This window comes from Geotrypetes seraphini, chromosome 15, assembly GCF_902459505.1.
Source record: "Geotrypetes seraphini chromosome 15, aGeoSer1.1, whole genome shotgun sequence".
Taxonomy (NCBI): Eukaryota; Metazoa; Chordata; class Amphibia; order Gymnophiona; family Dermophiidae; genus Geotrypetes; species Geotrypetes seraphini.
Window position 1 is genome coordinate 71571112 of NC_047098.1, and position 17432 is coordinate 71588543.

Sequence of the window (17432 nt, forward strand, 5' to 3'; positions counted from 1 at the left end):
AAGGTTATCATGCCTTATACCTGCCATGGTACACCCACACCTGGAATACTGCGTCCTACACTGGTCGCCGTATATGAAAAAGGACATAGTACTACTCAAAAGGGTCCAGAGAAGAGTGACAAAAATGGTTAAGGGACTGGGGGAGTTGCCATACAACGAGAGGCTAGAGAAACTTGATCTCTTCTCCCTTGAGAAGAGAAGACTGAGAGGGGACATGATCGAAACATTCAAGATATTGAAGGGAATTGACTTAGTAAAGAAAGAGAGACTGTTCACTCTCTCCAAGGTGAAGAGAATAAGAGGGCACTCGCTAAAGTTAGAAGGGAAAAGATTCCATACAAACATAAGGAAGTTCTTCACCCAGAGTGGTAGAAATCTGGAACGCTCTTCCGGAGGCTGTTATAGGGGAAAGCACCCTTCAGGGATTCAAGTCAAGGTTGGATAAGTTCCTACTGGAACAGAACATACGCAAGTAAGGCTAGATTAAAATAGGGCACTGGTCTTTGACCTAAGGGTCGCCGTGTGAGCGGACTACTGGGCACGATGGACCAGTGGTCTGACCCAGCAGCGGCAATTCTTATGTTCTTATGTTTGTAGCCAAGAAAAGTTTAGTAAATCAGCCCCTTAAGTTACTGCTGAAGTCACTACCAGAAACTAGCATCCTCTCTCTCAAAATCATGGTGTCAGCTGTATGACATCACCCACTTGATAGTGAAACAAAGATGTAATTGCTCCTTTGTTTCACATATCACCATGGCATAGGGTGAATTGCATCAAGATAGGTCTGTGTCTGAAACAAAGGAGCAATTCTGCCCTTGGACTGCCCACAAAATTAGCTGGCTTTTAATCTTTGGAAAATTCAGAATGTGTGACCATTTTTGAACAGGAAAACCTTTCTTAGTGTCAGCTTACACTGTTCTGAACCAATTGGTGTTATCCCTTCCCACCAGCAGATGAAGGTAGATTAAACTGAATTCCACCAGTGACATCATCAGTTATAATCTTATAGTGCTCTCTGGAACCTGATATTTCCACATCGGAATTTGGCCCTTTCAGGTGTGTTGGAGGAATCCCAATGGCATCCCTGGGAGAGCCACTTGGAGATCCTACGGCATTTGACTCCAGAATTTAGCACAGTTGTACTGAAAGCAGCTGCAGTCAGATAGAGGGATGGCGGGCAGGGCCCCAATTTGGGTACAAAGCAGCGTAGGACTGAGGGGAGAGTGCCAGATGTCCTAAATCCCTTGAAGGAGGTAGAGAGGAATCCAAGGCCTTCTCAGATTCTTAGTCTGCGGAGGGCTGAGAATCTGAGGCTCTCCAGTCTTGAGAAGCTGAGGAGGAGCAGTCCCATGTGATAAATCTCTTTCAGCGATAGGAAATGTCTCCTTTTATTAATGAGGTTATTAAGGCCCTTTCTATGCTCCTGTCTCCAGCAAAGTATCTGCTACTGGAGGGGCTCACTGGGCCCCCTAAGCTTTTTCCTTTTCACAAGGCCTTTATTCACATGCTAGCAGAGTGGAAAAATCCTGATGGATCAAGGGGCTAAGGCACTGGGTCACATAGAAACATGATGTCAGATAAAGTCCAAATGGCCCATCCTGTTTTCCCATCTGCAGCATCCACTATCTCCTCCTCTCCCTAAACAGGAGACTGTTCCATGCATCTACCACAATTTCTGTATTAAAAAAATTTTCTTAGATTACTCCTGAGCCTAGAACCTCTTATTCCAGTGTAGTAGGTGAGACATTGTAAACAGATAGGTGAAGAACTTATGTGTATGACGGAAGAGTGGGACTTGGGTGTGATTGTATGTGATGATCTTAAGGTGGCCAAACAGGTTGAAAAAGTGACTGGGAAAGCTAGAAGGATGCTAGGTTGCATAGGGAGAGGTATAGCCAGTAGGAAAAAGGAGGTATTGATGCCTCTTTATAAGACACTGGTGAGACCTCATTTAGAATATTGTGTACAATTTTGGAGGCCACACTTTCAAAATATATAAAAATGATGGAGTCGGTCCAGAAGAACATAAGAACATAAGCATTGCCTCTGCCGAGTCAGACCATAGGTCCATCATGCCCAGCAGTCCGCTCCCGCGGCGGCCCCGTAGGTCAATGACCTGTAAGTGATCTATTATTCTAAAGCGTTTTGTACTGTACAGTATCCCTCTAATTGTAACCCTCAATCCCCTTTTCCTTCAGGAACTCGTCCAATCCCATTTTGAAACCCAAAATCATACTCTGCTACTAGAATGTTGCATGGTCTTTGTCATAAGGCATATGGGGGACAGACTTAAAGATCTCAATCTGTATACTTTGGAGGAAAGACAGGAGAGGGGTGATATGATAGAGACTTTTAAATACCTACGTTATATAAATGTGCATGAGTCGAGTTTCTTTCTTTTGAAAGGAAACTCTACAATGAGAGGTGATGGGCTCTGGAGTAATCTGAGGAAATACGTTTTTTACAGAAAGGGTGGTAGATGCATGGAACAGTCTCCTGGAAGAGGTGGTGGAAACAGAGACTGTGTCTGAATTCAAGAGGGCCTGGGATAGGCACGTGGGATCTCTCAGAGAGAGAAAGAGATAATGGTTACTCTGGATGGACAGACTAGATGGGCCATTTGGCCTTTATCTGCCGTTATGTTTCTATGTTTCTATTCTTATAGTCGTATGCATCTGCAGAAGGAATCCACTCCAGGTTTTTCCTCTTGCCTCTGCTGTACTTCACTGGGCTCCTTAGGTCCACCTGCAGTTCATTCCTTCTGCACGCATTCCTGCAAGAGTGTTTTGTTCTGCTCTCTCCATTTTATTTTTTTATTCGGTGTATTTTTGTCCCTTTTTCTGCAATTCTGATGCTTTGAGCTTTTTCTCAGCTCTGCCTGCTTTGAGAACACACAGACTTCGGTCTGTAGCTGACCTGTCGATCCCATTTCCCGTTAGCCAGCCTGCATAGTTTTCTTTGGAGCTCAAGGGGTTGAACACAGGCTGTTGGGCACTCTTAGGAGACTCGGTGTCTCACAGGAAGCTCGCTGCATCTTCTCACCTCCGCCCATCCTGGTATGCATCCGTTGGTCCGCAAGAGTGGAAGTATAGTCAATTGAAAGAGACTTACAGGTTGGCCCACGTACCCAGTTTAGATAACAAACTCTTTGGAGACTCAGCGTACACTGCGACACAGAAGCTATCCGCACACGAAACCAGGTGGGATACTTTAGTAAAACCCAAGAAAAAATCTCCACAATCCCTACCTTTTAAATCTTCTCCTTCTTATCAAAGGTGATTTTGACTAAGGCTTCTGCTCCGCCCAGACCTCCTCCAAAGAAACAGCAGCATCTTCCCAAGTAGCAACCCACTGCTCCCACAAAGGCCTCCCAGTCTTTTTGACCGCTTTCTGGAGAGCATAGTCTCAGTCCACATGACTCATACTCTTCCCCAGCCAATCGGAGGGCGTCTACAACTTTATATCACTTGTTGGGAACTTGTCACCTTGGACCTTTGAGTCCTGAAGATTATTCAGGAAGGCTACTCTCTGCATTTCACTACCCTCCCTCCGGACCATCCTCCAAGGGAGCCTGTTTTCAGTCCTCCACAGGCATCTCTTCTTCTCCGGGAGGTCCAGTCCCTCCTTCTCCTCAGTGCCATCGAAGAAGTTCCCGTTGACCAACAGAACCTGGGGTTTTACTCCTGCTATTTTCTAGTACCAAAAAAGGCTGGGGGGGGGGGGTGATGGATGCCTGGAATGCATTCCTGAGAGAGGTGGTGGAGAGGAAAACGGTGACAGAGTTCAAAGAAGCATGGGATGAACACAGAAAAAATAGTAAATATTGCAGTACTGGGCGGACTTACACGGTATGTGTCTGTATATGGCCTTTTGGTTGAGGATGGGCTGGGGAGGGCTTCAATGGCTGGGAGGGTGTGAATGCTGGAGTGAGTTTTGACGGAGATTTCAGCAGTTGGAGCCCAAGCACAGTACCAGGTAGAGCTTTGGATTCTTGCCCAGAAATAGCTAAGAAGAAAAAAATATATATTTTTTTTCAAAAAATTTAAATTGAATCAGGTTGGACAGAATGGATGGACCGTTCAGATCTTTTTCTGCCGTCATTCATTATGTTACTATGTTACAATCCTAGACCTCAGAGCCCTAAACAAGTTTCTTATCAGAGAAAAGTTTTGGATGCTCTCTCTAGCCACTCTCTATCCCCTTCTGGCTTTCAAGATTGGATCTTAAGGAAGTCTACACTCATATCTCAATACATCTGGCTTCCAGAAGGTATCTCAGATTTCAAGTGGCTTTTTGCCATTATCAGTACAACGGCCTGCCCTTCAGCCTGGCATCTTCTCACAGAGTCTTCATGAAGTGCCTAGTTGTGGTCGCAGCAGCCTTGAGATCTCAGGGTCATCAGGTATTTCCATATCTGGACGATTGGCTAATCAAGGACCCTTCAAGTCAAGATGTAATTGTAGCAACCGATCACACCATCTTGTTTCTCCAGAGCTTGGGATTCGAGATCAACTTCCCAAAGTCTCGGCTTTTACTGTCTCAACGCCTGCAGTTTATAGGAGCTCTTCTCGATACCACCCTAATGAGAGCATTCTTTTCCCAAAATCGTCAGGATGCTCTCATCCAACTTTGTCATCAAGTGGACCAGCTGCTATACATATCAGCCAGACAAATGATGGTTCTTCTCTGACATATGGCATCCTCTGTCCACGTAACCCCTCTGGCGAGACTCCATCTCAGAACACCTCAGTGGACTCTGACCTCTCAGTGGTCTCAAGTGACAGATCCTCTTTCACAGCACATTTCTGTGACATCATCTCTTCAACAGTCGCTGCAGTGGTGAATGATTTCATCTGATCTTTCCAGAGGTCTGCTTTTTCACATGCCTCCTCATCAAAAAGTTTTGACCACGGATGCGTCAACTTATGCTTGGAGGGCATATCTGGATGGCCTTCAGTCTCAAGGTAACTGGACCAAAACAGAACAGAGTTTTTATATCAATCTTCTGGAACTCAGGGTGATAAAAGACAAAAGTAAAGCATTTTACTCAATTAAAATCAACTCATCTTGTAATGGCTCACAAGGAATCAATACAAAAGAGATATTCAACCTGATCACAAATTTAGTTGACACCGCTCGCTACACCACATCCACACACAACACTAAGTTACCCTCTGCAAATGACTTAGCACTGTACTTCGATTCAAAAATTAAAAACCTTAGAATCCATTGTTCAACTAACGACTCTAGTGATCATCAAATAGCTCTCACCCAAGGAAATGATTTACCGGCAGACATGATTTAGAGTGGAATAATTACACCCGACTATATAACAAATACTCTAAATCCTATTGCGTTCTGGATTCATGCCCCCAGAAATCATGAAAGCGGCACCTTTAAAATTTAAACTATCGCTGATGCAATACTTGGCTCACAACCTAAAAACTGGGAAGTTTCTCTCTAATAATGGTCACATAATAATAACCCCAATTCTAAAAAATCGAAAAGAATCTTTAGCCCTAATATCCAACTACAGACCGGTAGCATCCATTCCGTTTATTGTAAAAATAATGGAGGGATTGTTACACATCCAACTGATGGATTATCTTGATCAGTTCTCTCTCCTACATGAAACTCAATCCGGTTTTAGACCGTTATTCAGTACTGAGACAGTAATTACGGCTATCTTAGACAATCTGCGCCTACTGTTTAGTAAGGGCTTTAATGCCCTGATTATGCAATTCGATATGAGTTCTGCCTTTGATCTAGTAGACCACGAGAAACTGCTGCAATGCCTAGACGCCATTGGTATCAGGGATGAGGTGCTGAACTGGTTCCATGGCTTCCTTATATCCCGCACTTATCAGGTACGTTTTAATTATGAGCTTTCAAACACCTGGAGCAATCCATCCGGTGTGCCACAAGGGTCTCCACTATCTCCATTGCTCTTCAACATCTATATGTCCTCACTGGGCACGCAGCTAACCCAGCTGGGAATAAAACTATTTAGTTATGCAGATGATTTTACGATTATCATCCCATTCGCTAATTCTGCCTCTGAAACTATTCCCAAAGCTTCAGAAGCCATAAACATGATGGAGCACTGGATGACAAACTTTAGGCTCAAACTTAATTCAGAAAAAACAACTTTCTTCGTTGCTTTGCCACATCCGCTTGATACCAAATCACCACTATGTATCAATAAACTTAGTTACCCTATCCAGCCCACCATTAAGATACTAGGTGTAACTTTGGATCAATGCCTAACCATGAAAGACCAGGTAGACTCCTTAATCAGAAAGGGATTCTTTACTCTCTGGAAACTCAGATCCATTAAAGCTTACTTCGATACAGAACTCTAGTTCAATCCCTTGTACTAAGTCTACTTGACTACTGTAACATCGCTTATTTAGCAATTTCCCAAAAGAATATGCAACGTTTACAATTGATGCAAAATGCAGCAGTCAGACTGATCTTTGGGCTGAGGAAGTTTGACCACGTGACACCCTACTACCGGTAGCTGCATTGGCTGCCAATGGCGGTGCGTGCAAAGTTTAAATTTGCCTGCTTCTGCTTTAAAGCACTACACAGACTTGCCGCTAAATACATAACTGACCTTTTCTTCTTTTCAGCCAACAGACACAAGAGAAGTTCACATTCCAATTTCGTTTCCCCCCCAGTTCGAGGTTGTAAACTGAAAAAACACCATGAATACCTTCTCTCACACCAGGCAGTAGAGAGCTAGAACAATTGATTTCGCCCACTACTTATGGGGAATTTAGAAAACGCCTAAAAACACACTTGTTCCTAAAGCATCTAGACAACTGATCCTCTCTTCTCTCTCCCCTCTATAGCGATTAACTTGTCCTTTTGATCACTCTCTCCTCAACAATGAATTTCCTGTCCTATTAATTCTCTTTCTTCCTCCCCTCTTAAAGTCAATTCAATTTGTTACCTTTGCTTAATCTTCTGTAAACCGCATAGAACTTCACGGTATTGCGGTATATAAGCTGTTATTATTATTATTATTTATTATACCCTCAAAGTTTTTCAACATCATCTCCATCATCTAGTCCTATTACTCCACACGGACAATCAGGTAACAATGTATTATATAAACAAGCAAGGAGGGACAGGATCTCTCCTTCTTTGTCAGGAAGCCCAAAAAATTTTGCTATGGGCGACTGCTTGGAACATCTGCCCCAAAGCAGCCTACATTCAGAGGGAATAGAATTACTTGGCGGAAAAGCTCAGCAGAATTCTTTAGCCTCACGAATGGTCGCTCAATTCTGCAACTCTCCATCACATTTTTGCTCAGTGGGGCACTCCTCAGGTGGACTTGTTTGCATCTCCCCACAACAACAAGTTGCCCCATTTCTGCTCCAGATTTCTTTGGCCTCACTGTCTGGAGGCAGATGCATTTCTGCTGGATTGGACATGCAAGTTTCTCTACACGTTTCCACCTACACCTCTCACGAGGGTCAAGATAAGGAAATTGGGTCATTAGGGCATAGACAGGGGGTGGGTAAGCAGAGTGGGCAGACTTGATGGGCTGTAGCCCTTTTCTGCCGTCATCTTTTATGTTTCTATGTTTCATTCTAAAGACTCTTTTCAAAGTCAAGCAGGAATTAGCCACCATGATTCTCATAGCTCCTTGGTGGCCCAGGCAACCTTGGTTCTCCATTCTACTCTAGCTCAGTGCCAGGGAGCCAATGCCTCTGACAATATTTCCCTCTTTTCCTACGCAGAGTCAAGGTGCACTGATACATCCCAACCTTCAGTCCCTACACCTGACAGCTTGGTATCTCTTGGGTTGAATGCAGCTGAACTCTGTCTCTCTCAACCTGTGAGACTTATTCTCGAAGCTTCCAGGAAACCAGCCACTCAACAGTTTTATCAGAAGAAATAGACTTATTGCTCCTCCTGGTGTCTTTTCCATCACTATGATCCATGGGGAATATCTGTAATGCAACTACTTGGTCCTTAGGTTACACGTTCATGCTCACTCCTGTCTAGAATCTTTGTCCAGAAGAGAGGGTCACTTTGGCCAAGCAGTATTATAAAATTTATTTCCTTCATTGGCTAACTCTCCCTCCATCAAATTGCAGTAAGCTAGGGAGTCCCATAAGCTGCCTGCTTGGCCTAGGATAAAGCACAGTTACTTACCATAGCAGGTGTTATCAGGAGACAGCAAGCAGATATTCTCACATCCCACCCACCTTCCCTGGTTGGCTTTTGTGAATGAGCATCGGGCGGGAAGGCACTCACGGTACAGGCAGTCACGAAAGTTCTAAAATCTTAGTGACACTTCACTTTTCATACTGTCCATTCTGGGTTTCATGGATGATGTCACCCATATGTGAAAATTTCTGCCTGTTATCTCCAGATAACACCTGTTACGGTAAGTAACTGCTTTTTAGTGTAATTGCGAATTCCAACCCTATAGATGTCTACTAGCAAAGTGCATGCCATTATGTCATGGTGCATTCTTATACACTAGTCAGTATTTTATGAGAAGCCATTTCCTGAGAATGTGACCACATATACACAAAAATGGCCTCCTGGGAAATTACCCCAGTATACCTAGGGATCTTGCTTTTGAAAATCATCTGAGTTTATGTAAGCTGAAAAACACATAAGCTTTTGAAGTTAGATTCTCTATTGAAACATTACCTGTTAATTCTAAACTATAATTGTCTTAATCTATCTTTCTGCTTGGTATAATTTGTTGAAAGTATAAATAAATAATTTTTTTTAAAAAGAAAAACTACCTGTTCCTAACAGTGGAAGTTGCATTTCGAACTCTGGACAGATACATCTTAAAGTATATATGGTGCTTGTGTTAGCACTTTTATAAAACTGATTATGTGTTTTAATGTTTTTCAGCATATATGAAGCGAAGACACAGTTCAGTTAGTGACACTCAGAGTCAACCTTCCGAACCCCCTTCTGTTGGTATAGACTACAGCCAGGGAGGCAGCCCTCAGCAACAACAACAGCTGAAGAAACCCAGAGTGGTGTTAGCTCCAGAAGAGAAGGAAGCTCTTAAGAGGGCTTACCAGCAAAAGCCATACCCATCACCAAAAACGATTGAGGATCTAGCCACGCAGCTAAACTTGAAAACCAGCACAGTTATTAATTGGTTCCATAATTACAGGTATGCCTAGTGTATTTGGGTTTTATGATGCACCATACATATTGGAGTTGATACTCAAAAGGTTTTAACTGGGCAGGAGTTAAACCCTGCACCCAAGAGATATGATATTTGGAAGAAGGGGGGCATTCCATATCAAGTGGACCAGGAATCCACGGTTAACCTCCTCCAAACTGAACAGAACTTTATGTTGATTTTCCCTAGGGTCTCAACCAAAACCATGCAAATATTTTTGGTTGAATCTTTATTGGTTCGAGACTTACAGGCAGCTCATTGGCGGTCACCTTCGCATAACACAAAACAACTACTTTGTCCAAGCTCCGCAGCCCAAGAAAACCCATCAGAGGACTGACATTTTTTTGGATTAGTACGACCCTTGGTACTACGTTCCTGTGCAAAGTCTGGAACCTAATATGAGTTTGCCTCCCTTTTTTTGGGCCAACAAATTATGTGGAAAATGTTACAATAAGAAATTGAAGGCCTACTTTGACTCTTCATTGCTCCTGACCTGCCAAAACAGGTGGGGATTGAGCCAGACCCAGTTTGTTTAGAAAAAGCTAAGTAAAAGATATATTTGCTACTATAACATTAAGCATAAGCACTTTACAATTATATATAAAAAGAAAATAATATATTATGAAAAAATCGCATATCACAAAGATTCCGATGAGGATAGCTACCATACGTTAAAATCGTGTGGCATTCTGAGGAATTTATGCGCTACGGCTTGTTTTAAAGCCTATCACCCTGGTGGCTAGTCTAAGTTAAGTTCTGCCAAAACACAGCCATGTCGAGTCTTTCTCTGTTGATATATAAATAAAAGACTGTTTACTGGTGGCCTTTTTTACTTTTAACACTCAACTTACATTTTGAAGAGGCCATGGCATTCTGGAGCTGGGACCCAAAATATATCCAGATAATAGTGATATTCAGCTGCTATCAGGGTAATTGTATCTCTTTTTAAGGGCAACTTAAATGGCAGTACCGTATTTAAACATTTAAGTTATTAGTTTAAGTTTAGAGCACATATTAAGAAGTCCAACCTAAATAGATAGGTCTGCTGAATATAAGGCATAAAGATAAGTGGATAAATCATCTGCTTAATCTTTATTCAGGGGCCACAGCTTGATGCGGTATATAAACTTAAGGTTTAGATTAGATTAGATTAGATATATGTTTAGAATCATTTTTAGTGTATACATAGCATCTTTTTTTCTAGTCTTTGGCATATGGTCAGCGTGTGATTGGACAATATAGGGAACCTTAGCGCAACTCTACTTGCCTCTTAGCCAGTTGTGGGTAACAACATAAAACACTCCACAATATCTGAGAACCTGTTAAATTGATGCTGACATTTTCCATAAATAAGAATACAAAGTTCTATATAGCAGCAGATTGTGTTTAGCTAACATGGTTTATCGTATTTGTTAAAATCACTTTGTTTACAATATAAATTAAAGTGATGTACAATAAAAATTATAAAAGTCAGAAAAGAACACCAACACAAATAAAGATAAGATTAGGAAAGTAACCAAAATTTCACACAGTCATGGCAGTAGTCAATGACTGAACAATTCTACAAGATCACTGCACACAGCAGACACACAATTTCAAATTTGCCACTGACTACAGACTGCTATCCACCTCTAACCAGCTATCGATCTGTCTGCTGCCTTTGACACTGTTGATCACTGCCTCCTTCTCGACACATTGTCTTTGCTGGGATTCCAGGGTTCTGCTCTCTTCTGGTTTTCTTCCTATCTCTCTCGTCGTACCTTCAGCATATGTTATAGTGGATGCTCCTCCGCTGCCATCCTGCTGTCTATTAGCGTACCCCAAGGCTTTGTTCTTGGCCCTCTCCTCTTTTCCCTATATACCCTCTCTCTTGGTATGCTGATCTCCTCTCATGGTTTTCAATATCACCTCTATACTGATGACTCCCAGATCTACCTCTCCACGCCGGATATCTCTGCAGGAATTCAGGCCTGAATTTCAGCCTGCCTGTCTGACATTGCCACTTGGATGTCTTGCTGCCATCTCAAACTGAATATGGCTAAAACTGAACTCCTTATCTTTACCCCCAAACCCGCCTCCCCCTCTCACCGTTCTCTATCTCTGTGGATAACACTATCCTCCTCCCTGTCTTGTTGGCTCACAACCTTTGGGTGATCTTTGACTCCTCTCTCTTCTCTGCTCAGATCCATCAGACCGCTTCCTCCTCATAAACATTACCAAAATCTGTCCTCTTCTCTCTGAACACATGCCCAAAACCCTTGTTCACGCTCTTATCACCTCATACTTAGACTACTGCATCATAGTTCTCTCGAGCCTCCCGCACACCTGTCTCTTGCCTCTTCAATCCGTTCAAAATGCTGCTGTGCGACTCATATTCCATGAGAGCCGCTATTCTCACATTACCCCTCTCCTCAAGTAGTTTCATTCAACAGGTCATGAAGCCGCAAAGTGGTATAAATTAATATTCGAACATATAAATAAAAAACCAAAAAATGGTCTTAGAGACATTTGGAGCATTGAGATAAAACATCAAATTAATGCATCTCAATGGCCACGACTTTGGTCTTGGAGATTAAAATGTACAATGTCAGCATCTATGAGACAAACTTGGTTTTTTCTTTTACATAGAGCTTTTTGGACCCCTGTTCGTTTACAAAAATTGGATAGCTCTAGATCTAATAGATGCTGGCACTGTCATATTGAAATTGGGACATTAGACCATCTTTTATTCTTTTGTCCATTCATCCTATCATTCTGGAAATCAATTTGGCCCCAAATTAATAGGATGTTAGAAAACCCGGTAGCCTTGACATATGATACTATATTATTTGGTACAACTATGAGAGCAAGAAGTCAAATATAATCAAGTAATAACAAACTTCTATTTATTTTAACTGGAATAGCAATACAACAAATCACATTCAATTGGAAAAGACATGACAGATTAAACTACATTTTCTGGTGGAATACTGTATGCCATATTTACAAAATGGAGCTCACCATTGCAACACAAAAAGGATATATAAGTAAATTTAAAAAAATCTGGGGACCGTTAACAAATTTTTGTAATGAATAATTAACTTTTCCCAAGATAAGATAATTGTTTATAAGGAAATGGGGTGGGATTTTATTTCTGGTTATTACATACTATATCAATATTTGAATGAATTTTTTCTTAATAAAGTTGATTTTATGTATTATTGATTGGATGAGATGGAGGGAGGGGTGGGGGAATATATATTCAATTACATAATAAGATATTTGATTAGAAGGGAATGGGGTGGGATTTTATTTCTGATTATTACATACTATATCAATATTTGAATGAATTTACAATAAAGTTGAATTTATGTATTATTGAAGGGGAGGGAGGGAGGGAAGGGGGATCATTATATTCAATAAGAATTATATAAATTTAAATTTCTTGCATAATATTATAACTTTATATAATATTAATTTTCTAAAGAAATGTTAATTTAATGATAATAAGTGAGTTAATCAAGTGTGTATATTCAAGTTTCTAAAAAGTTTATTTGAAACACTTGTTGTAACATAAGAAAATGAATAAAGATTTATAAAACAAAACAAGTAGTTTCATTGGCTCCCCGTCCATTTCCGAATACAGTTTAAACTCCTCTCGCTGACCTACAAATGCATTCGCTCTGAAGCCCCCTGATATCTCTCCTCACTGATCTCCCCCTATGCTTTCCCCCGTCATCTCCGCTCTTCGGGCAAGCCCTTCTTATCTGTATTCTTCTCTTCCACTGCCAACTCCACACTCCGTCCCTTCTTTCTTGCAGTGCAGTATGCCTGGAACAGGTTGCCTGAATCAATACATCGTGCTCCGTCCCTGGCAGTGTTTAAATCCAAGCTAAAGGCCCACTTTTTTGAAACTGCTTTCAACTCTTAACTCCCCCTCACTGCTATCAGATACCTATACCCACTATAACCTCCCCAACCCTTAAATGTCCTGTCTAAATGAGATTGTAAGCTCTTCTCAACAGGAACTGTCTATTGTAGTGGTTCCCAACCCTATCCTGGAGGACCCCCCAGGCCAATCAGGTTTTCAGGATAGCCCTAATGAATATGCATGGAGCAGATTTGCATGCCTAGCATCTCCATTATATGCAGATCTCTCTCATGCATATTCATTAGGGCTATCCTGAAAACCTGACTGGCCTGGGGGTCCTCCAGGACAGGGTTGGGAACCACTGGTCTATTGTGTGTTAAAATGTACAGCACTGTGTATGCCTTTCAGCGCTATAGAAATAATAAATAGTAGTAGTAATAGTTAAAAGCCTGAGAGAAAAAATGGATCTTCTGCATATAAATCTTGGGGTAAATTGTGGACATGGTCTTCTGTTAGCATTGACTGTGCATGATCTGGCTTGTTTAGTTTTACAATGAGTGTGTTGGTGTTCTAGTGCTCACTGCAGTGTTTAAGATACTGCCTTTTCCTAGGTGCGCCCTTGTTGTGTGACGCATGGATTGTTACTAAAAAATAACTTTTTTATATAGAGAAGGGGGTGTTATTAAATGATCAGCACTGGCTGTCATATATACTAAGTACGCCACTGGATTTAATGAGCCTATTCTAACTTTACTGTTAATGTGAGTTTTGCCCCCACACACACACACACTATAAAGAATTAAATTAAAGTTGTATTAATATCTTAACCATTCTTCACCTACCTCAAGATATTACTTCCCCAAATAACCCACCTAAACACCTTCCAAGCAAACAGACCCCAAAAATTAGATGGTAATCTTACCTACTCTAACTATATTCTCTTTGTCCATATCACACAGTTCGGCACTGTCATTTTACTATCCAACCCCTAATTCCCCTTAGGAATGTATCTAGCTATCTCTCTTCTGTCAAAAAAAAAAAAAAAAAAAAAAAATTGTATCTTCACTGGAAAATGTCCAGTCAAATCTTTTGTAATCCGCCTTGAACTGCAAGGTATAGGCGGAATAGAAATCCGTAATGTAATGTAATGTAATGTATTAACATCAAGCAGTTTTCAAATGACATTATAAGCAAATAAAAATAAAATATTTTTAATACATTGCTAATTATTACCTGCATCTTTACCTAAATTGTTTTGCCCTAACTCTCACTTTGATCTTTATCTGCTACTTTTTTGTTTTGCTGTAGTGCAATCACACAGGTCTCAGTAACACCTCTCCATAAATTATGTGGAAGAGGTCTGGAAGTGGGGATCGCATCTATTTCATATCCTTAGTAAGACCTCAGGAATGAACCTAGTGATCAAATCATTATTAGAGATGTTGTAGAGCCCTTTTCTGTATGACTAGATGAGCTATAGTTACCTTTTTTTTGTTGTTGTTTAAATTCATGCAGAAATAAATGGCTAGACTGAACCGACTTCATTAATGCATTTCTCTTTTTTAAACGCCTATACCATTTGAAAGAGGGCAAATATCTAATTATTCGCTTCTAGAATTGGATGCTTTTTAAATTTAATAAAAAATATTCTGGCACAAGCGTCAAATCTTAAAAAAGGAAGTCATATTGAGCATTAGAAAATAATAATTAACTAATAAAAATTGTACACATTTAATTCTCCCACCACCAAATTTCCCCACCCCACCCAGCTACTTTTTCATGCCACCCGGCTGGAAAAAATTTCTGGGGAGAACACTGCAGTAGGCCATGGACAGTTCAGGAAGTACAAGTCTGTGGTCATTGATAGAACCAAGCAAACTTGTAGAGGTCTAAGAAACAGTGTGCTGGGCAAGATAGTCAGGGAGGCCAATATAAAAGGCTTTTTGAGTTAAAGAATTTTGAAAGAGATCTTTTATTCAACCGGAAGTCAGTGAAGTTGTTAAAGAATACGGGTGACATAGAACATGGGCTGCCATATTCTGCAACTTCTGTGATCTTTTTGGCTTTGGTGACAACTTCATATACCACATTGCAGTAATCTAGCAGGAAACCTATAAACACATGAGATAATGTATGCATGTCAGAAAAGTCTAAGAAGTTGCTAATAAAACTGGATTTGAGGTTGAAGAAATTTGAGGAGAAATCAATAATGACACCCAAATATTTAAACTGCTCAACAGGTTATACAGGAAAACCAAGAAGAATAGGCATAATGGCCAACAATCCAACATAAGAACTACCATCTCCGGAACAGACCCTGGGTCCATCAAGTCCGGTGATCCGCTCACACGGAGGCCCAGCCAAGTGTAAGCTGGTGAAAACTTAGTCACCCATATCCCTCTATGCGCCTTTCAAGGAGATGTGCATCTAACTTGCCCTTAAATCCTAGAACGGTGGTTTCCGCAGCAATCTCTACCGGGAGAGCGTTCCAGGTGTCCACCACTCGCTGTGTGAAGCAGAACTTTCTGGCATTTGTCCTGGGCTTGTCCCCCCTCAGCTTCAGTCCATGACCTCTTGTCCTAGTCACATTTGACATCGTAAATAACTTTTTGTCCTGCTCTATCTTGTCAATTCCTTTTATTACTTTAAAAGTCTCAATCAGATCCCTTCTCAGTCTCCTCTTCTCGAGGGAGAACAGTCCCAGTTTTCTAAGTCATTCTTCATTGCTCAAGTTCTCCATACCTTTTACCAGCTTCGTTGCTCGCTTCTGAATCCCTCGCGAGCAGTTTCATATCCTTCTTTAGATAGGGAGACCAGTGCTGGACACAGTATTCCAAATGTGGTCTGACCATTGCTCTATAAAGCGGCATTATGACCCTCTACGATCTACTTATGACTCCCTTCTTTATCATGCCCAACATTCTATTTTCTTTCTTTGCCACCACCGCCGCACATTGTGCTGATGGTTTCAGGGTCCTATCTATCAGTACCCCCAGGTCTTTTTCTTGTTCACTCTTACTCAGAGTTGCACCTGACATGCTGTACCCGTACTCCTTGTTTTTTCTGCCCAAATGCATTACCTTGCACTTTTCCACATTAAACTTCATCTGCCATTTCTCTGCCCATCTCTCTAACTGGCTCAAGTCTCTCTGTAGTTCCTCGCTGTCCTTTTGTGATCTGATTGTCAGACATAGCTTGGTATCGTCTGCAAACTTGATGATTTCACTGAACGTTCCTTCTTCTAGATCGTTGATGAAGATATTAAATAAGATGGGCCCAAGAACCGAGCCCTGGGGCACACCGCTAGTCACTTTCTCCCAGCCTGAGAGCTTCCCATTTATGCCTACCCTCTGCATTCTGTTTTCCAGCCATTTGCCTATCCACCTTAGTATGTCTCCCTCTATTCCGTGGCTTTGTAGTTTCCTGAAAAGTCTTTCATGTGTAACTTTCTCGAACGCTTTCTGGAAGTCCAGGCTTATTATTTCCACTGGTTCCCCGTTATCGATTTGTTTGTTTACTGTTTCAAAGAATTGTAGTAAATTCGTCAAGCATGACTTCCCTTTCCTGAAGCCATGTTGACTGGCTCTCATCAAGTCGTGTGTATCCAAGTGCCAGACTATGCTATCTTTAATCAGTGCCTCAACCATCTTTCCAGGGACAGACATAAGACTCTCCGGTCTGTAGTTGCCCGGTTCTCCACTTTATTCTTTTTTGAAAATTGGGGTGAAGTTCGCTATCCTCCAGTCATCCGGTATCCATCCAGTTCTAATTGACAGGTTGGCAAGGTTTTGCAGTAGTTCACCAATTTCCACCTTCAGCTCCTTTAATACTCTCGGAGGAATTCCATCTGGTCCAGGGGATTTGTCGCTTTTAAGTTTGTCGATCTGGTCCAAATCCACTTCTAATGTGGTGAGGCTGTCCTCTATTTCTCCCTTGAACACTTTCACTGTTTCAGGTATTGATGTAATGTCCTCCGTCGTAAAGACAGACGCAAAGAAGGAGTTTAGTCTGTCAGCAATTTGTTTGTCTTCTTTGCACCCTTTTCTTCCCTGGTCGTCCAGCGGACCCACTGCCTCTTTTGCAAGTTTTTTTCCCTTTTACGTATCTAAAAAAGGGCTTGAAGTTTTTGGCCTCTTGTGCTATTTTCTCCTCATAGACCTTTTTGGCATCCCTCACCGCTTTGTGACACTTCTTCTGATCGTTTTTGTGGCTGTTCCAGGCTTCGATAGTTCTTTCACATTTCCATTTTTTAAAGGAGTTCTTTTCTCTTACGGCATCCTTTACCTCTTTAGTAAGCCATGCTGGTTCTCCTTTGCTTTTATTTTTCCGTCCTTTGGATATCTGTGGAATGTAGAGATTTTGTGCTTCCATGATGGTGTCTTTCAGTAGGGACCATGCCTGATCCACCAATTT

The 17432-nt window shown here is 41.4% G+C and overlaps 1 protein-coding gene across 5 annotated transcripts in view; it reads left to right on the plus strand.

Moving 5' to 3' along the window:
- CUX1 (cut like homeobox 1) overlaps window positions 1-17432 on the plus strand; it is a 401081-nt gene that overhangs the window by 270564 nt on the left and 113085 nt on the right. For 4 of the 5 annotated variants that reach the window (XM_033921595.1, XM_033921597.1, XM_033921598.1 and 1 more), the window contains one exon: window positions 8887-9157. The exons of the other annotated variant lie outside the window; for it this stretch is intronic. In XM_033921595.1, coding sequence (XP_033777486.1) covers window positions 8887-9157 — 271 coding nt within the window. The remainder of the gene's footprint in view (window positions 1-8886; window positions 9158-17432) is intronic. 5 annotated transcript variants of the gene reach the window in all.